We start from the raw sequence: 18008 nt of genomic DNA, 5'->3' as shown, positions 1-18008 counted from the left end.
GTATACAATTAATTTGAGCAGATAAGTTAACAGCACTAGCAACAGCAACTGTAATAGAACATAAAAAAATTTAATTTAATTACATGCTCACAGTAAAATAAAATAAATAAAACATGCAGATTATTTACATAATAGACCCATTACAAGATACCGAGCACAACATTAATTCTTTGTCTTTGGACATACAAATTAACTTGTTAGTGGTACTCTCAATGCAACGATCAAATATTGACAATTAATTCTGTCAAATAATAGCCTTTCTTTGGACCGACTATTATTCACATGATTGTAACTTTATAATTGTCACATATTTATCATCACAGGCATGTTATTATTTGGCCAAATTGTGTCTTCCTTTGGGATGAGCACAAATCGCATAAATAATCTCATACTAACATCTATTGTAATTTTTTAATCAAATTAATTTCTATAATAGGAATTGCTTTGGCAATATATTACATCAATTTATTTAATTAAAAATTACCAGACAAATTAATTAATAAAAAAAAGGTTTATAATCTGCCAACATTCGCACTCAAATTTGATATAAAAAAAAATATCAATTTAAATTTGAACATAATATCAATCAAATTTCAAGAAAATAATTCTTACACGAATGCCATTAAAAAAAACTATAATGTGGAATTCAATATATATAATTATATAATTTTCTCAAATATCATTTAATATAACAACAATGATTTTAACAAAAAAAAAAAAAAAATTCCCACTTCTGGTGGTACTCAAAGGATCAAACACTATTATTTTTCCACTTCCGGTGAGAAAAATATTCTTTTATTTCATTGTTGCACAATTAACTCAACTCACTTCTGGTGAGAAAATATTCTTTTATTGCATTTTTGCACAATTAACTCACTTCCGGTGAGAAAATTAAAAATTCAAAAAATTTCTACATTTGACAATGTCTTCAAGATCATTGCAAAATTGTTACATATACAAATTTATAACATTCACAGAAAATTATACAATTTCACTAAAATTCTCTTTAATAAAAAATTCAATTTTTTAATCGATCTCTTTATCCGTATAATCAATTAAACCAAATTGAAGAGAAAAAAAATGACCAACGCATTCAAATACACGTATTATCAATGAAGAGAGGAAAAAAATTGTAACATTACGCTTTAGAACCCCATAAACTAATAACAACGGCGACTCTAATACTACTTGTTGGGATAAAATTTCTTAAGCCAAATAGAAATTTTCCATTAATCAATATTAAGAACCGTTGTCTCAGATTACAGAGTTAATGATAATAATACGTACCTGTATCCATTGACGTTGATCAAAAGGTTGCAGCGGAATAGTCTTTTGGTGCAATGATCTTCCTCAGCCAAATCACTAGATTTCTTGATGGGACTTGTTGTTACTCTTCTGATGGGGAGATAGAGAGACGTGTGTTTCTGATTTGGCATATTGGGGACCATGACCATCTTTATGATTTTAAACCTATTAGGGTTCCCATTAACCCCTAACGGGCCAAATCTAGTTTCTACATTTGGGCCCATATCAGTTTTTCCTGTTAGTAGTCTAAAGGCTCACTAAAATTAGATCACTTTTATTGAGCCCAACTAAATGTAAATAACTAATATAAATACTACAAATAATATATGTAGCCCACAATATTTATTAGAAACAAAATTTCTAACAGTTCAATCATACCATTCGGTCTCTAATTCAAATTTTGAGAGTTCCACTAAAATTAATAATTGTTTAACAAAATAATCATCATTCACAAAGAAACAATTGAAAGAACAAGATTCTTGAAACATAACAAGAATCTTTGTCACCCAATTGTAGAACCCTACTAGAATTACAAGATACCATCATCTCAATCAACTCTTGATAAGAAAAGAGTAAGATATGGTATCACCTAAATTTGTCCGATCGACAAATAAATTGTAATGCCCAAACCAATGTCAGACCATGGTGATCTCTATCTTGTTGAATGAACCTTGATCCTTAAGTTTCTTAGTGATTAAAAGCTTGAATTTAGGGAAAGCATTTGATAGAAACCATTTTCTCGCATTCTGTCAATTTATCACACTGAGAATATTTGAAATATGAAACTCACTCGCTAAACCTTGCCCAGATCGTTAATTTTAAAATTGGCTGTGTTAATTAATTATTTTCATACATAATTCACTATTTATAACTAATTGATAATTTGTCATTCATTGATAATTAGTTATTAGTTCTTCGAGAAATTTGACTTTCTCTAAAAAAAAACACATAATAAATTAATTTCCCTTATAATCAATTATTTTTCACATGTAATTGTAATGAAACATGCGAAATAATCGACTATTGTAGTACATAATCATTGGAAAAAATTTAGATAGTGGGGCAATACTTATTCATATATTTGTAGTATTAAAAATTTTATATATAATTTTAAAGGCATAAATATATATCATAATTATTTTTTACAAGTTTTTATATTTATGATTACAATTAATTAAAGATGGAAATAAATTAGGTTAGATTAAATTTTATCACAATTTAGTAAGTTTGAACCTAACTTTCTTTAAAAATATATATCACAAGTGACTTATTTATCTATCATAAATATTTTTTTAAATGTTTGGCTAGAAATACAATCCTAAAGACATACTTTATAATAATTTAATACTATTAAAAATAAATATGTTAAATTTTATAAAAATCAAGTTTAATTTATTTATGATATAAACATGTTTTTAATATCTAATATATATTTTTAGATGATAATTTATTTTAAAATATATTTTATAATAATAATTCTAAATGAAACATAAATCTTTCAATTTTTTTATTATGATTTTTTTAATCAACGTATAAAATAAATAAAAAATACAAAAGGTAAACATGCATACTTTGAATCTTATTTTATCAAAAATTAATTTTTTTAATATATTACATTGTAAGTATTAAGATATATATATATATATATATTATAATTAAACTTTAAAAAATTAATTTATTATTAAGGAGTATTCTTTATTACATAAGAAAATTAATCTCCTTCAAAATTTTAACAAACATCAAATAAATAAACATCTTTTCGAAATCTATATTTTATATATATGATAATTTAAACATATATATATATATATTTATATATATATATGTATTTTATTAGAATATAACTTTTTATTTTTTAAAATATATTATTTTTTTAGATAAAAAATTATGTATATGTTAAATAGTAGTGGGGGCAAGTGCCCCACTGTGTATAACATAGAACCGTCCCTGTACATAATCGATTATTTTTGTTAACTATTTTTCTAAAAAAAATCTAATAATGAAGGGAAGTAATGGCCAACATCAGCACCATACGAAAAAAGAATTAATAACAAGTTGCCCACCGGAAGCATCAAGCATGCAAAGTGTGACTACAAATATTATATAAATGTAGGACTTTTTATGTTGTCTTAGAATGTGACATAAATCCCAACAACATAAAATATTATAGAATGTTCATTTTCGATAGAATGTTTATTTTTTATGTCAAATGGTCAACACTTGTCATAGTAGGGATACAAAATATTATCATATGAAACTTTGGTACCTACATTTTAAGATAAGTAATTAATGTCACACTTGTTATAGAATGTGTCATATTTTATGATAGATAACGTCATAGTTGTCATAAAATGTGGATTTCTTTTAAATGCAACTCATTTTTTTGAATTTTCTCACACTTTCATAACAAATATATATTTCAGTACATTTTAGACAGTTCAAATTAGTATATTACTGTCTATTTCAATACAAATGTATATAATATACAATATCTATCATTTTAAAATTGAAATAATGTATAAATTAAACTTCTCAAAACAATCTATATAATGTATAAGAATAAAAGTAAAGTAATGTAAAAAAACATAAATCATTCCTTTTAAATTTCTTTAAGAAAAAAAGATGTTCATCTTTCCCATATGTCTTCCATGTAAAATGGATGGAGATTTTTAAATACATAATTAATTCAAAATAAATACAATTTAAACATTAATCGATCATTATACTATTTATAGGATCATTTAAACTAATAAATTTAATTTAAAATTGTATTATCTCCCTATGAGTCTTTAATATATATAGTCGGTAATAATAGTTATATATATATATATATATATATATATTTTTTTTTTAAACATAGTTTTGAATTTTTTAAACTAATTTAAGACATCAATTTTTTCTTTTTAGATTGACATACATGGACATTATAATTGATGCTAATATTTAAAAGAAAACAAGGGTAAACATGATAAAAGTCGTGTAAAAATTGAATCTCACAAACAACTAAAATATTAAAATGTCTAATCCCATACCTTTTTCAGGTTAATTGTGAAACTCAATTTTTAGGTGATTTTTGTTGATAACATTGAATATAATATTTAATAACATTCAATTTTTATTAATAACATTCAAAATATGTAAAATACATAAAGACGCACAAATTAATATAATATTTAATATTACCAATAATATTACATGAATAAATGTTTAATGTTCAATATTTTTAACATTAAATAAATACATTCATAATATATTCATTTGAATGTTATTAATATTTTATTAAATAAGATATTTAATTAATTATCTTCCTTATACAGTATGAATTTATTAAGTATTTAAAAAATGAATTTACTTATTGAATATTGACAACAATATATATTTATTTGTACATTTATAACAATGTATAAAGTAATATCTCTTTTTATTTGTAAATTTATGTCTCTCTCTCACAATGGCTAAACCCTAAACAAGTCCTATATATGACATTTATTCATCACCACATGAAGTTGAAGATTTCTTCTGCCAATCTGATGTGTAACCCCTTGACAGGATCTTTTACTTTTGGTTAAATTATATATTTTTTATTTTTTTATTTATTTTTAGAATTGAATTTAGTTCCACTAATTTTAAATATTTAATTTGATCATCTAATTTCAAAAAAAAATATTTAATGGCAACTTTTCGTTTAAAATGATCCTAACAATGTTAGTAAAATTAAATAAGAATATAATATTGAATATTTTTTTAAAAATTGAAAGACCAAATTGAACATATTTAAAATAATGTGAGCAAATTGAACATTTCAAAAATAGTAGGATCAAATTGAATAAAATTTTTTCTAACAATTTTTGTTTAGATAAATTTGAGTTTTCTTTTACTTACCTTACAAGATCATGAATGCCAACAGATTGAGTACTTGAAATTAAAAATTAATTGAAAAAAATTAAAGATTTATCTAATAAAAGAGATTATTAAAAAGGTAAAATAAAATTTAAATTTATCTAGAGAAAAACAATGTTAAATAATTTTTTATTCAATTTAGTCCCTCTATTTTTGGAATATTCAATTTGATTCAACTATTTTTTAGTCTTCTAAATTTCAAACGATGTTCAATGTTGCTTTCTCATTAGATTTCAATAATATTGTTAGTGTCAATTTAGACCGGAGGATAATGATAATCATTTAAAAAAAATAGAGGATCAAATTGAATCATTTAAAAATAGTAAGACCAAAGTTAATCTTAAAAATAAATAAAGAACCAAAAGTGTAATTAATCTTTATTTTACTCTCTCACACACTGGGTAATACTTGATCCATTCTCAACTAGCTAGAGGGTGTCTATCATGGACTTCTCCACAATGCACCAAGCCATATTTGGATCATATTGCCATACACTACCTGCTACTTGGACATACATATCTTATCATATCACAGGTAATCAACATTACTAAATCTCATCGTCATTATCACTATATCTCATTGTCATGCATCCTCACGATTCATAATATCATCATCAAATATCATCTTTATATACCCTTACTCATATTCTCAGCATCATCAATTATTATCATTATTCACCAATGTCTCAAACATTGTACACAACACTCTCAATTCAAATATCAACATTCGCATATAGACATTTAAAGAATAAAATAATTCATTAATTATTTGTTCTTATCTTAAGCTTCTATGACATCATGTGGTCTGAACTTGGTATATATAATTGTACCTGTCAAGTTGGTCTTAATTTTATTAGAAAGATAAGATAATTATCTACAACTTCTATGTTAACCACAAAAATTGATTTTATCATCTACTATTTTTTAAAATTACCAAATTGCGATATTTAAGCCTAAATCTGATAGCTTAATATTTTCTCACTAATTTGATCATAACTTGCATGATAGTCCTCTTTTTAGGATGATTCCAGTGTCATTGGAAAGTTAACATCTAAGACGATAATTCTTATACTGATCAGAAATCCCAATTATGTCATATAATATGCTTAATTTGGTACAAAACTTTTTACATGAATTAAATCTTAATTTTACGGGTTCTAACTTATCCTTAACTCAATCATATATTCAATCAATTCAATTGACAATTCATTCTAAGTAGAGTGGATCAACCAACCTAAAGTGGGGTAGGGTGGTTTGACCGACCAAAGAAAATAGGTTGAAAAATGTAATTCTCCCCACTTAGTGGTGGGAATCCACCTAATTTTTTTTTTTTTAAAAGTATCAATTAAAATATTTCCATATACTTTATTATTTCAACCTATAATTTTATTATTATTCATAAAATTGATTATAAAAGTTATATTTTTTCATGCAAAGGAGCAAATTAATGAATACTTCTATTAAAAAAATACATTATACAATAAAATGTACTAGTAAAAACATGTGATTAGAATAATATACTTCTATTTCATGTAAAATAAGAATATGATGGAAATCTTAGGAGAGACTTGATTGATGTAGTTTCTCCTTCAAACTTATTGAATGGATCTTGAACTTCTTGGACTCCTTCAAGCTCCTTCAATGGCTTCCATTGATGTTAGAAGTCATTTCAAAACACATAAGAAACGGTAGGATCTCTCTTAGGTGATACCACACTCTTGAAGAGTGATATGTCTCTTCAATTTCTCACCACACTTAAAAGAGGATAAATGAAAAGGAAGAATTTCAAAAAGTGACACAAGCTTTGAGAGAGAATTTGAAGAAAAATTTCATCCAAATCATGTATATTACTCCAAAACTAGTACAAAATGGGCCAAAACTACAATATATAGAGTTTAGTTAGCTTATGGTACAAGTTAGACTAATTATGGTTAAGTATAACCATAGTTAGCTATCTTGTTAAGCTAACTAACTATAGTTAAATATCTACAAGTCTAGTTAATTAGTTGTCAGATAATTTAATTTGTAACTTGGATGACAAGCTTGGCATGGTTGGATGTCCAAACCACTTGCATGAGCAAGTGGACATCCAAACCTATGGGCCATAAAAAAGATTTGGACCATCCAAGCCCAAATAAGTCTAACAAGATATTGCTAGTTTCACTTCTCCTGATCTACTAATTACACCTTCAAGTAATACAAGCACAAAATTACCTACACTACTTGACTCAAAATACAAAGTAAAAAATATCCTAATACAAACACTACTAAAATGAATTACAATGTAGAAAAATGTATAATGAAAATAGATGTCCTTTGAGGTAACACATGCCTCTAAAGGAAGGGCACCGATGAGTCATTATTTTCCCTTATTTTCTTACCTTTCTGTACTTATTTTAATCTCCGATTTGTGCTTAATTGTTGATATTCTGCACTGTTTTCTATTTGGGCTTTAATTGCACCAGTAATTCATATTTTAACTAATTTGAATTTTCTGAATCTAATTATTCCAAATTTTATTTTCAGGGCAGTTTAATAATTATTTGGGCTTGGAATTAAATTTTGGACTTCAAGTGGAGCTGTCACGTCATCTGTCATGTCACTACTGCACCATTTTCCACCTCAGCATTCATTTTTAGTTTTTAGGCTATTTTATTGAACTTGGGTCAGACTTGTATTTTATTGGGCCCAATTCGTTTTCTGGTCATGGGACCCTAGGGTAGGGCTGACTTGGAGCCTAGCTTCAATATTTTGAGGTGACTACATGAACAGTAGCCTCCACTCTCATTCATTCACGTTTTATTTCTCTGTAGCTACAGTTCACGTTTTGGGCTCTCTATTTTTTGTTCTGGACGTTTTTTTTCTGGTTGAACTTCTGAACACCATTGTTATTCACGTTTTTCTGGCTCTCAGCTGAGTTTTACGTTTTGCTTCTCTTCTTCTCTTATGTGTTACATTTTGTATCTGAATCATTGAAGAATACAGATTGAAATACAGATTGTCCATTTTTCGTTTTGTTCTCCTTCCTTGCATTTTTGTTTCTATTTTTGTTTCTGTTTTCGTTTTATTTTCTGTTTGTATTTTCGTTTAATGGAAGGCTAAAAACCCAGGGGTTGGCTCCTTGAGCAGATTGCAATCTCTGATTGAGGTTTTATTTATATTTGTATCTGTGTTCTGCTTGGTTCTTCTCCATTGAATCTCTGAAACGTTTTTGACACCTGGTCATGCTTAATGAATCAGGTTGCCCACAAGTTGCTTAATCTTGTGGGGAGGTTTAATGTTGTATACGTTTGCTTAATTCGTGTAGGGAAATCTTGAGTTAATCTTCGCTTAGTTGGTTAACTCGGATGGAACAAGGATTAAGTATTGAACAGAGAAATCCTTTGAGAACCAGGGATAAAAGAGTTGCAATCTGAACAGGGAACCAATTCGTTTTACTTGCTGTTTTATTTTTGTTTTATTGTGTTACCAACTGAAAATCTGAAAACAACCCCCCCACTGTGTGTTTAAGCCTTTAACAGTAAAAGACGGTTGGGAGACGACCTAGGAGTCACTTCCTAGTACTACATTTAATTATATTTATTTGACCGGATACGACTTCGATCAAATTTGGCGCCGTTGCCGGGGACCATCGGTTCCTGTTAAAGGGTGTGTGTTATTTGTTTTTGTTGTGTGTTTAGTGTTTTAGAGTTTCTGTTATGTTATGTCTGTTTTTGGTGTAGTGTTTTAGTGTATTAGTGTTTGTTTCAATTTTGTATGAATTTTGTGTATCAGTTTGGTGCTTGCGTTTTTGTGTCTCATTACTTATTATGTTGTGTATTTGTGTTTGTTATTTGTCTCCCCAAGCGTAGCAAGTAAGCCAACTGAAGAATTCATGTTGTTAAGTCCAATGAACAGTAAACCAATGAAACAGTAACTCGAATTTGGTTTTTGGTGCATTTGCTGTCATGTGTGTGTCATAGCTAATCTTTATTGTATTTGATAGGCCATTGTGACCAATTATATTGATTCCATTTGGTGTGCTAAATCATTGTTGTGTTTATTGAGTTTCAATTCTGGTGCATTTTGTGGTGCATGTGGTGCAAAATCTGGTGCATGTGGTGCAAAATCTGGTGCATTTTGGTTAAAAATCTGGTGCATTTTGGCTCAAAATCTGGTGCATTTTGCTCTGTTTTGGTGCGTTTTCTGGTCCGTTTTTGGTGCGTGTTCTGTTTCGGTTTGGGCATGCTCTATTTTGGTTGCCTACTACTCCTCTGTTCAGGTTCTAAATTTGTGGGAAAAAGGTGTGAAAGTGTTGCAAAATCTGGTGCAAAAATGTGGCGCATGAATAGTGCTAAATAGTGCTAGAATTTTCCAATTAATTGTGATTTTTGCTTTTGATAGCTAGACTTGTTATTTTTGTCTCATTTTTTTTGTGGTAACTTCTTTCAACCTATATTTTGTGTAAAAAATAGCTAGGGCACATAGTTTGGTCAAAATTTGGAGATACCAAAATTTTTGAAATTTGTTTTCAGCAAAACTTCAAAGGGCCATAACTTTGGCTCTGGTTATCGGAATTAGGCAAACTTTTTTTATCATTTTGTGTAGAAAAAAAAAAGATCTATCAAACCCACACTGCTATGCTGAGTGGCCCCAGCTAGATCTTCAAAAAAACGTCGTTTACTATTTCTTTTTTATTTTTGAAGTTTTATTTCACTATTTTTCCAAACTTTTCTAATTTTTTTAAAATAGTTAGGTTTTGAATTTTGTTCTCAACTTTTTTGTGGTAGTGTCTTATGGTTTTAGGATGATGTTGGTGCATTAGTTTTAATGGTTTCCACATTTGCATGAAAATTCTAATGATTTTTGTGGTAGTTTTTATTGTTCACGGTTACTATTCATGCATGTGTTGCATGTAGTGCATGACTAGGAGCAACCCTGAATTTTTGCACCCATTTGATCCTGAAATAGATAGAACATACCATAGATTAGTTAGAGAGCATATAGTCCCACCTGAGAGTGATACCCATAGTGTGAGTGTAGCATCTGAAGTTGACTCAACTGAAAATATGGGTGACCAACCTGGACCTCGAGAGAGAACACTTAGGGAGATGGCTGCACCTGATTTCACATATGAGAGTCTATGCATTCAATATCCTGAGGAAGATGTTCCTTTTGTGCTTAAAACTGGACTAATCCATTTGTTGCCTAAGTTTCATGGTCGTGCAGGTGAGGATCCACACAAACATCTCAAGGAGTTCCACATAGTTTGTTCCACCATGAGGCCTCATAATGTCCCTGAAGATCACATCTACCTAAAGGCATTCCCTTTTTCATTGGAGGATCTTGCCAAGGACTGGTTGTACTATCTGGCTCCTGGTTCAATAACAGGCTGGGATGACTTGAAGAGAGTGTTCCTCGAAAATTTCTTCCCTGCATCCAGGACAACTGCAATCCGAAAAGACATATCTGGAATTAGGCAACTCACGGGGGAGAGCTTATACGAGTACTGGGAGAGATTCAAGAGGCTGTGTGCTAGCTGCCCTCACCATCAAATTTCTGAGCAGTTATTATTGCAATATTTCTATGAGGGGTTGAACACAATAGCTAGAAGCATGATTGATGCAGCTAGTGGAGGAGCTTTAGGAGATATGACACCTGCTTCTGCTAGAGGGCTGATTGAAAAAATGGCATCCAACTCACAACAATTCAATATGAGGAGTGATGCCATAGTTGTGAGGGGTGTGCATGATGTGGTAGCCTCAGATTCCACAGAACACAAAAAGTTGGAGAGTAAGATTGATGCTCTCACCACCTTGGTTTCACAACTGGCTGCAAATCAAAAATCCCCACCACCAGCAAGAGTATGTGGCATCTGCACTTCAATTAGTCATCCAACAGATGCTTGTCCCTCCTTGCAAGACTCTTCTACAGGTCCTGATGCCCCACAAGCATATGTTGCCAACATTTACAACAATAGACCTCCACAACAACAACAACAGAATTATGATCTGTCTTCCAATAGATACAATCCTGGTTGGAGGAATCATCCTAACCTGAGGTGGGGAAACCCTCAACAGCAGCAAAATCCACCACCTTTCCAGAATAATCCCTCAAGTTCTACATATCAGCCTCCTCAACAGAGACCTCCTCCTGCACTTGCAGCCCAACCAACTCAACCTTCCACTTCTTCTGAGCCTTCATTGGAGGAGCTGGTGAGGCAGATGACCATCCAAAACATGCAGTTCCAGCAAGAGACCAGAGCTTCCATTCAGAGTTTGAAAAATCAAATGGGTCAGATGGCTACTCAGCTGAATTAGGCACAGTCTCAAAATTCAGACAAGTTGCCTTCACAGACTGTGCAGAATCCGAAAAATGTGAGTGCCATCACATTGAGGTCAGGCAAACAGATTGACATACCCATTGCAGTACCTCCACCTCCATCTGCACCAGTACCAATTCCAGCAGCTGCACCTAAACAAAATGATGAACCAGTTGGTGCCCAAAATTCTCATGCAGGTGGACCTTCTTCTAGCACCAATTCTGATTTGCAGCAGCCTCCTATCCCTCTTCCATTTCCTCCTAAATTGATTCCAAGAAAAAAGATGGAAGAGGTGGATAAGGAGATATTGGAGACCTTCAGGAAGGTGGAGGTGAACATACCTCTACTAGATGCCATCAAGCAAATTCCCATATATGCTAAGTTTCTGAAGGAGCTGTGCACTCATAAAAGGAAAAGAAGGGCAATGAGCGAATCAGCATGGGCAGAAATGTCTCAGCACTCATAGGTAAATCTGTTCCACACATTCCTGAAAAATGTAAGGACCCAGGTACATTCTGTATACCTTGCATTATTGGGAATAACAAATTTGAAAATGCCATGCTTGATTTGGGTGCTTCTATAAATGTCATGCCTCTGTCCATTTTTAAATCTCTGTCTCTTGGTCCTATGCAGCCTACGGGTGTGGTGATACAGTTGGCAAATAGAAGTGTCGCCCACCCTACAGGTTTCATTGAGGATGTCTTAGATCGGGTTGGTGAACTAATTTTTCCTGCTGATTTTTGTGCTTGACATGGAGGAGGGATTCTCCCATGGTTCCGCCCTAATCATTTTAGGCAGACCATTTTTGAAAACAGCCCGAACTAAGATTGACGTGTATGCTGGTACATTGTCCATGGAGTTTGGTGATAGTGTTGTCCATTTTAATATTCTTGATGCCATGAAACATCCATCTGAGGACCATTCTGTTTTTCGTGCAGAGATACTTGATGATGTTGTTGATCAGTATGCTTTTGATTTTTATTCTTTGCATGATAAGAAACATTGTTTTCTATCAGATCTATATACTTCCCTTGCATGCACTGAATCTGATTATTTTTCTGAATCTGTTTCTGAGTTTGATTTTGAATCTGATTTCATATCTGATGATTTGGGTGATGTACCTCTGGATATTAATTCTTTGGAGTCAGAATGCACTAACCATGTTTCAGGAAGTACACAAGAATCTGACTTGCAGGTTGAGGTACATGTTGCGGAACCCCTTCTCCCTTCTTTGGTTCCTTCTGATGTTCAGTCAGCACCCACACCAGAGTTAAAGCCTCTTCCAGAGAACCTTAAGTATGCTTACTTGGAGGATGATGAGAAGTTTCCAGTGATCATATCCACCTCCCTTGATGTTGTTCAAGAGGAGAAATTGTTGCAGGTTCTGAAAAAGCATAAGAAAGCCATCGGTTGGACCCTAGCGGACATTCCTAGCATCAGTCCAACCACTTGCATGCACAGGATATTATTGGAGGATGGAGCTAAACCAGTGAGACAGCCCCAGAGGTGACTCAACCCTATCATTTTGGATGTAGTGAAGAAGAAGGTGACCAAGCTTCTTCAAGCTGGGATCATCTGTCCTATATCAGATAGTCAGTGGGTGAGTCCGGTCCAGGTGGTCCCCAAGAAGACAGGCCTCACTAATGTGAAAAATGAGAGGGATGAGCTCATTCCCACTAGAGTGCAAAAAAGTTGGAGGGTCTGCATCGACTACCGAAGGCTGAATCAAGCAACCAGGAAGGATCATTTCCCTCTACCCTTCATTGATCAGATGCTTGAGCGTCTGGCAGGTAAATCTCATTACTGTTTTCTTGATGGGTTCTCTAGTTATTTTCTGATTCATATTGCTCCTAAGGATCAGGAAAAGACCACATTCACCTGCCCTTTTGATACTTTTGCCTATAGGAGGATGCCTTTTGGCCTATGCAATGCCTCTAGTACCTTCCAGCGGTGCAGGCTTAGTATCTTTTCTGACTTTCTTGAAAATTGCATAGAGGTGTTTATGGATGATTTTACTGTATATGGATCCTCTTTTGACACATGCTTGGATAGTTTGGATAGAGTGCTTAATAGATCCATTGAAACTAATCTTGTTCTGAATTTTGAAAAATGTCATTTCATGGTTGAGCAGGGTATAGTTTTAGGGCACATCATTTCTAGTAAGGGCATAGAAGTAGATCATATGAAAGTCTCTGTTATTTCACAGTTGCCTTACCCCTCTTGCGTGCGAGAGGTTCGATCTTTTCTTGGTCATGCAGGTTTCTACAGGCGCTTCGTCAAAGAATTCAGCAAGAAGGCCCTTCCGCTATCCAATCTGCTGCAAAAAGATGTTGATTTTATTTTTAATGACAGGTGTAAACAGGCTTTTGACTGCCTCAAGGAAACACTCACCATCACTCCAATCATTCAGGCACCTGATTGGACAGTCCCATTTGAGCTCATGTGTGATGCATCCAATTATGCATTGGGAGCTGTCCTGGCACAGAGAGTTGACAAGTTGCCTCGAGTGATATATTATGCTTCCAGGACTTTGGACGCTGCCCAAGCAAACTACACTACCACAAAGAAAGAGCTTCTTGCCATTATTTTTGCTCTTGATAAATTTAGATCTTATTTGCTTGGTTCTCGTGTTATTGTCTATACTGACCATGCAGCTCTGAAGTACCTGCTGAAAATGGCTGAGTCAAAGCCCAGATTGATCAGATGGATGCTCTGGCTGCAGGAGTTTGATTTGGACATCCGGGACAGGAGTGGAGCTCAGAATTTAGTGGCAGACCATCTCAGCAGAATTGAAAGGGCTGAGGAGAGTGCTGACGTCTTGCCCATCCAGGATAATTTTCCTGATGAAAATTTGTTGATTATTTCTTCTGTTTCTGTTTCTACCACCCCTTGGTTTGCAAACATTGTTAATTTTTTAGTTGCTTTTGTTTTTCCTCCCTTAGCATCACGAGCTCAAATTGATAAAATTAAGAGTGATACTAAGCATTATATTTGGGATGACCCCTATTTGTGGAAGTTGTGCAGTGACCAGGTGATTAGGAGATGCATACGCATACCAGATCATGAGATCGATTCGGTCCTGCAATTTTGTCACTCTTCCGCACCAGGTGGCCATCTAGGCATTTAGAGGACAGCTCGCAAGGTGCTTGACTGTGGTTTTTACTGGCCCACCATCTTCAAAGATGTGTGGCAGATTTGTAGTACTTGTGAGCAGTGTCAGCGAGCAGGAGGATCCCTTACATGGAGACAGCAAATGCCTCAACAGCCCATGCTATTCTGTGAGGTGTTTGATGTCTGTGGTATTGATTTCATGGGTCCCTTTCCTGTTTCTTTTGGTTTTTCCTATATTCTTTTAGCTGTTGATTATGTTTCAAAATGGGTGGAAGCCAAACCCACCAGAACTAATGATGCTCGGGTTGTTGTGGATTTTGTTAGATCTCACATATTCTGCAGGTTTGGAGTACCCAAAGCTATTGTTAGTGATCAGGGCACCCATTTTTGTAACAGATCTATGCAGGCCTTGCTCAAGAAGTATGGGGTAGTGCACAGAATTTCTACACCCTACCACCCCCAAACCAATGGGTAAGCTGAAATTTCAAACAGGGAGATCAAGAGAATCTTAGAGAAGATTGTCCAGCCCAACAGAAAAGATTGGAGTAACAGGTTGGAGGATGCTCTTTGGGCGCATAGGACTGCCTACAAAGCACCCATAGGGATGTCTCCTTATCGGGTTGTCTTTGGCAAGGCATGTCATTTACTTGTTGAGATTGAGCACTGGGCCTACTGGGCTGTGAAGACCTGCAACTTCTCCATTGATCAGGCTGGTGAGGAAAGAAAGTCGCAACTGAGTGAGCTTGATGAGATCTGCCTTGAAGCCTATGAGAACTCTAAGTTCTACGAGGAGAAAACCAAGAAGTTCCATGACAGCTTGATAGCTAAGAAGGACTTCGTGGTTGGCCAGCAAGTTCTCTTGTACAATTCTCGACTCGGACTCATGGGTGGTAATTTACGATCTAAGTGGATTGGACCTTTTTTTGTTACTAATGTTTATCCTTATGGTACAGTTGAGATCAAAAGTGAATCCACAGATAAGAGCTTTAAAGTCAATGGGCACCGTCTGAAGCCTTTCCTCAACAATCCTTCCCTGTTGAATGCAGTGGTAGAGGAGATGTCTCTGCTTGACCCTGCTTCTCTCCCGCTGCCATGACTTAGGGAGTTTTCTTTCTCTCTCTCCTTCTTTACTTTTATTGCACATGTCTAATTCTGTTGATTGTTCTGATTGCTCTGATCTTCTGTTTGTGCCACATTGGGACAATGTGTGATTTAAGTGCGGGGGGGGGGGGGAACTGTTTTGGTTACATGCTTTTAGGGTTTATTTGTTATTTTTGGTTTAGGTTTTATGTTTAGGTGTTATGTACAGTTTTACATGTTTCTCTTTGATTTCTGGGTTTTGATAGTTTGTAGGTGCTTGCTTCACTCTTAGATATGAGTTACTTGATGTTATATGGATTTAAATCCCTGTCTTTCTCTGGTTGGAAAGATGATTTTGAGGTTTGAGAGGTTGTTTTAATTGTGACAGATATACCCTGTGTGAGGATTTGAGCCACCCTCTGTTCTTTCTTGTGTGTTATGCCTCTTGATTGCTTGCACAGTTGCCTTGTCTTGACTCTGTTTGATACTTCTTGATTCACATGCATGTTTGGATATGATTAAGGCATTTTTGTTCTGATAAGCCTCTGGCCAAATAAGCTTACCCTGAATTATCTCCTCTGATAACCCTTGTTGAGCCTATTTCCCCTTCTTTGTTTAAAGCTCATTACAAGCCTTAAGCGAAAAACCATGATTACCTTAACCTTAGGGAGTTTTGGAGCTTTGGAATTGTTTTGGGAATAAGTTCTTCAATAAGTGTGGGGGTGTGTGTATGTTTCATTGGATGATGTATATTGGCTAGTTGATTCCTTATGTTGTACATTACTTCTCTGCATGTTATCTTATCTCATTTCAAATTTTCATGTGTACTGTTCACTGCGTACTGTTCATTTCGTTTTCAAAAAAAAATGAAAAAGAAGTTGTTTGAGGCAAGAGAAAGAGGATTGATCATCACAGAGGTCATTAGAGGTTTCTGGGTTTGTTTCTTGTGTTTATTCTTGACTTATTCCCCATTTCTCCTCTAGTTCCTCTGGTTTGTAGCTACTTATCCCATATATTATCCTCTACCCTGTCCTTGGCCTCATTACAACCCTAAAAAGACCTTTTGATCCTTATGTGCATGTTTATTGGGTGTTGATTTTAGAGGCTTGCCAAGTCTATCTGTTGCTTGTTCTTCATGAGTGCTTTGAGAGTATACAGTTGCCTAGACACTTGAGAGATACAGTGATACAGTGCATCTTGTGAGGTTCTGTTGCTTTTGATTCACCTCTTGAGCTGATTGATTGTCTTGCCATGTTTTGAATTGCTTGGATGATTTCCATAAGTATTTGGTTTCTCTGACTCTTTCTGTGTTGGATGTTGTCTACTCTTTTTCTTTTCCCAGGATTCATTGAGGATTGTGTAAATCTGTTTATGTTTCTTTTCCCTTATTTTGTTACCTTTCTGTACTTATTTTAATCTCCGATTTGTGCTTAATTGTTGATATTCTGCACTATTTTCTATTTGGGCTTTAATTGGACCAGTAATTCATATTTTAACTAATTTGAATTTTTTGAATCTAATTATTCCAAATGTAATAGTATGCAAAGAATGTTCCCTAAACAAAAATCAATGAGAATGATATCCGTTGAATTTCTCATATGTCTTTGCATCCTATTTTACGTTTCATATAGATAACACGTCTTCCTTGTAAATAATAAATACGAATAAAAAGGGAAATCTAATTTGTGCGTGTTAGCCGAATAATGGAAATTACTGTAATCAAATGCGAACCTGATACATCAAATCGGGAAACACTTATCAGTAATTAGGGGAATCACACGCCCAAATCGACGATTCAAACAGCGAGACTTTCCCATGACGAAATGACAATTGTTGGGATAGGAGGAACAATCAAGAATGAATGAATCTTTGCTTCTAGGGAATTACAACAAAACTCAATTGAAGAATAAAGGCATTGCATGACAAAAACCCGCTAGGATGAAAACCTGTAAAGGGTGTCCTAGGCAAAAATTAGGGTAAAGAAAAAAATCAAAATCCCGATAGGATACGTCCTATGCAAAAGTTAGGGATACATAAAAAAAAAAAAAAAGTAATGCCTACTTGAGTTAAAAAAACGAAAGGCGGCTTGAGTATTCCCTTTAGAAAGAAAGAATTCATGAAGGTTTCACTCCGAAGTCGAAACACCCACATTCAAGCAAGTGGGAATGCATTCATAATGCAGTTCAACCAATCGTCAACCATGCCTCTCTAGGGGGCAACCTCGGTTAATCTCTCTGTGTATGAATCACGAACTCGGGGCATGCCCGGGCCTCCGAGCTTTGCTAAAGGGGCACGTGTAAATTGGAAGTACT

At 33.8% G+C, this 18008-nt stretch overlaps 1 protein-coding gene across 1 annotated transcript; it reads left to right on the top strand.

The window, feature by feature from the left end:
- Nucleotides 1–12256: 12256 nt before the first annotated feature.
- On the top strand, nt 12257–15712 carry LOC145954731 (uncharacterized). Its single transcript, XM_083069421.1, has 4 exons — nt 12257–12994; nt 13637–14397; nt 15109–15329; nt 15570–15712. The coding sequence occupies exons 1-4, from the start codon at nt 12257–12259 to the stop codon at nt 15710–15712; spliced, it is 1863 nt and encodes a 620-aa protein (XP_082925547.1).
- Nucleotides 15713–18008: the final 2296 nt, after the last annotated feature.

This window comes from Cajanus cajan, chromosome 2 (genome assembly GCF_000230855.2).
Source record: "Cajanus cajan strain Asha chromosome 2, NIPB_CcT2T_4, whole genome shotgun sequence".
Classification (NCBI taxonomy): domain Eukaryota; kingdom Viridiplantae; phylum Streptophyta; class Magnoliopsida; order Fabales; family Fabaceae; genus Cajanus; species Cajanus cajan.
This window is presented reverse-complemented; position numbering and strand designations above follow the sequence as displayed.

Bases quoted from the DNA above. Each gene is read 5' to 3' on its own strand.
- LOC145954731 (XM_083069421.1), top strand. From the start codon at position 12,257: ATGGAGGAGGGATTCTCCCATGGTTCCGCCCTAATCATTTTAGGCAGA. The intron at 12,995-13,636 runs GTGAGACAGCCC...ATGGTTGAGCAG, and splicing joins TGGAGGATGGAGCTAAACCA to GGTATAGTTTTAGGGCACAT. The intron at 15,330-15,569 runs GTGAGGAAAGAA...CTTATGGTACAG, and splicing joins CTTCTCCATTGATCAGGCTG to TTGAGATCAAAAGTGAATCC.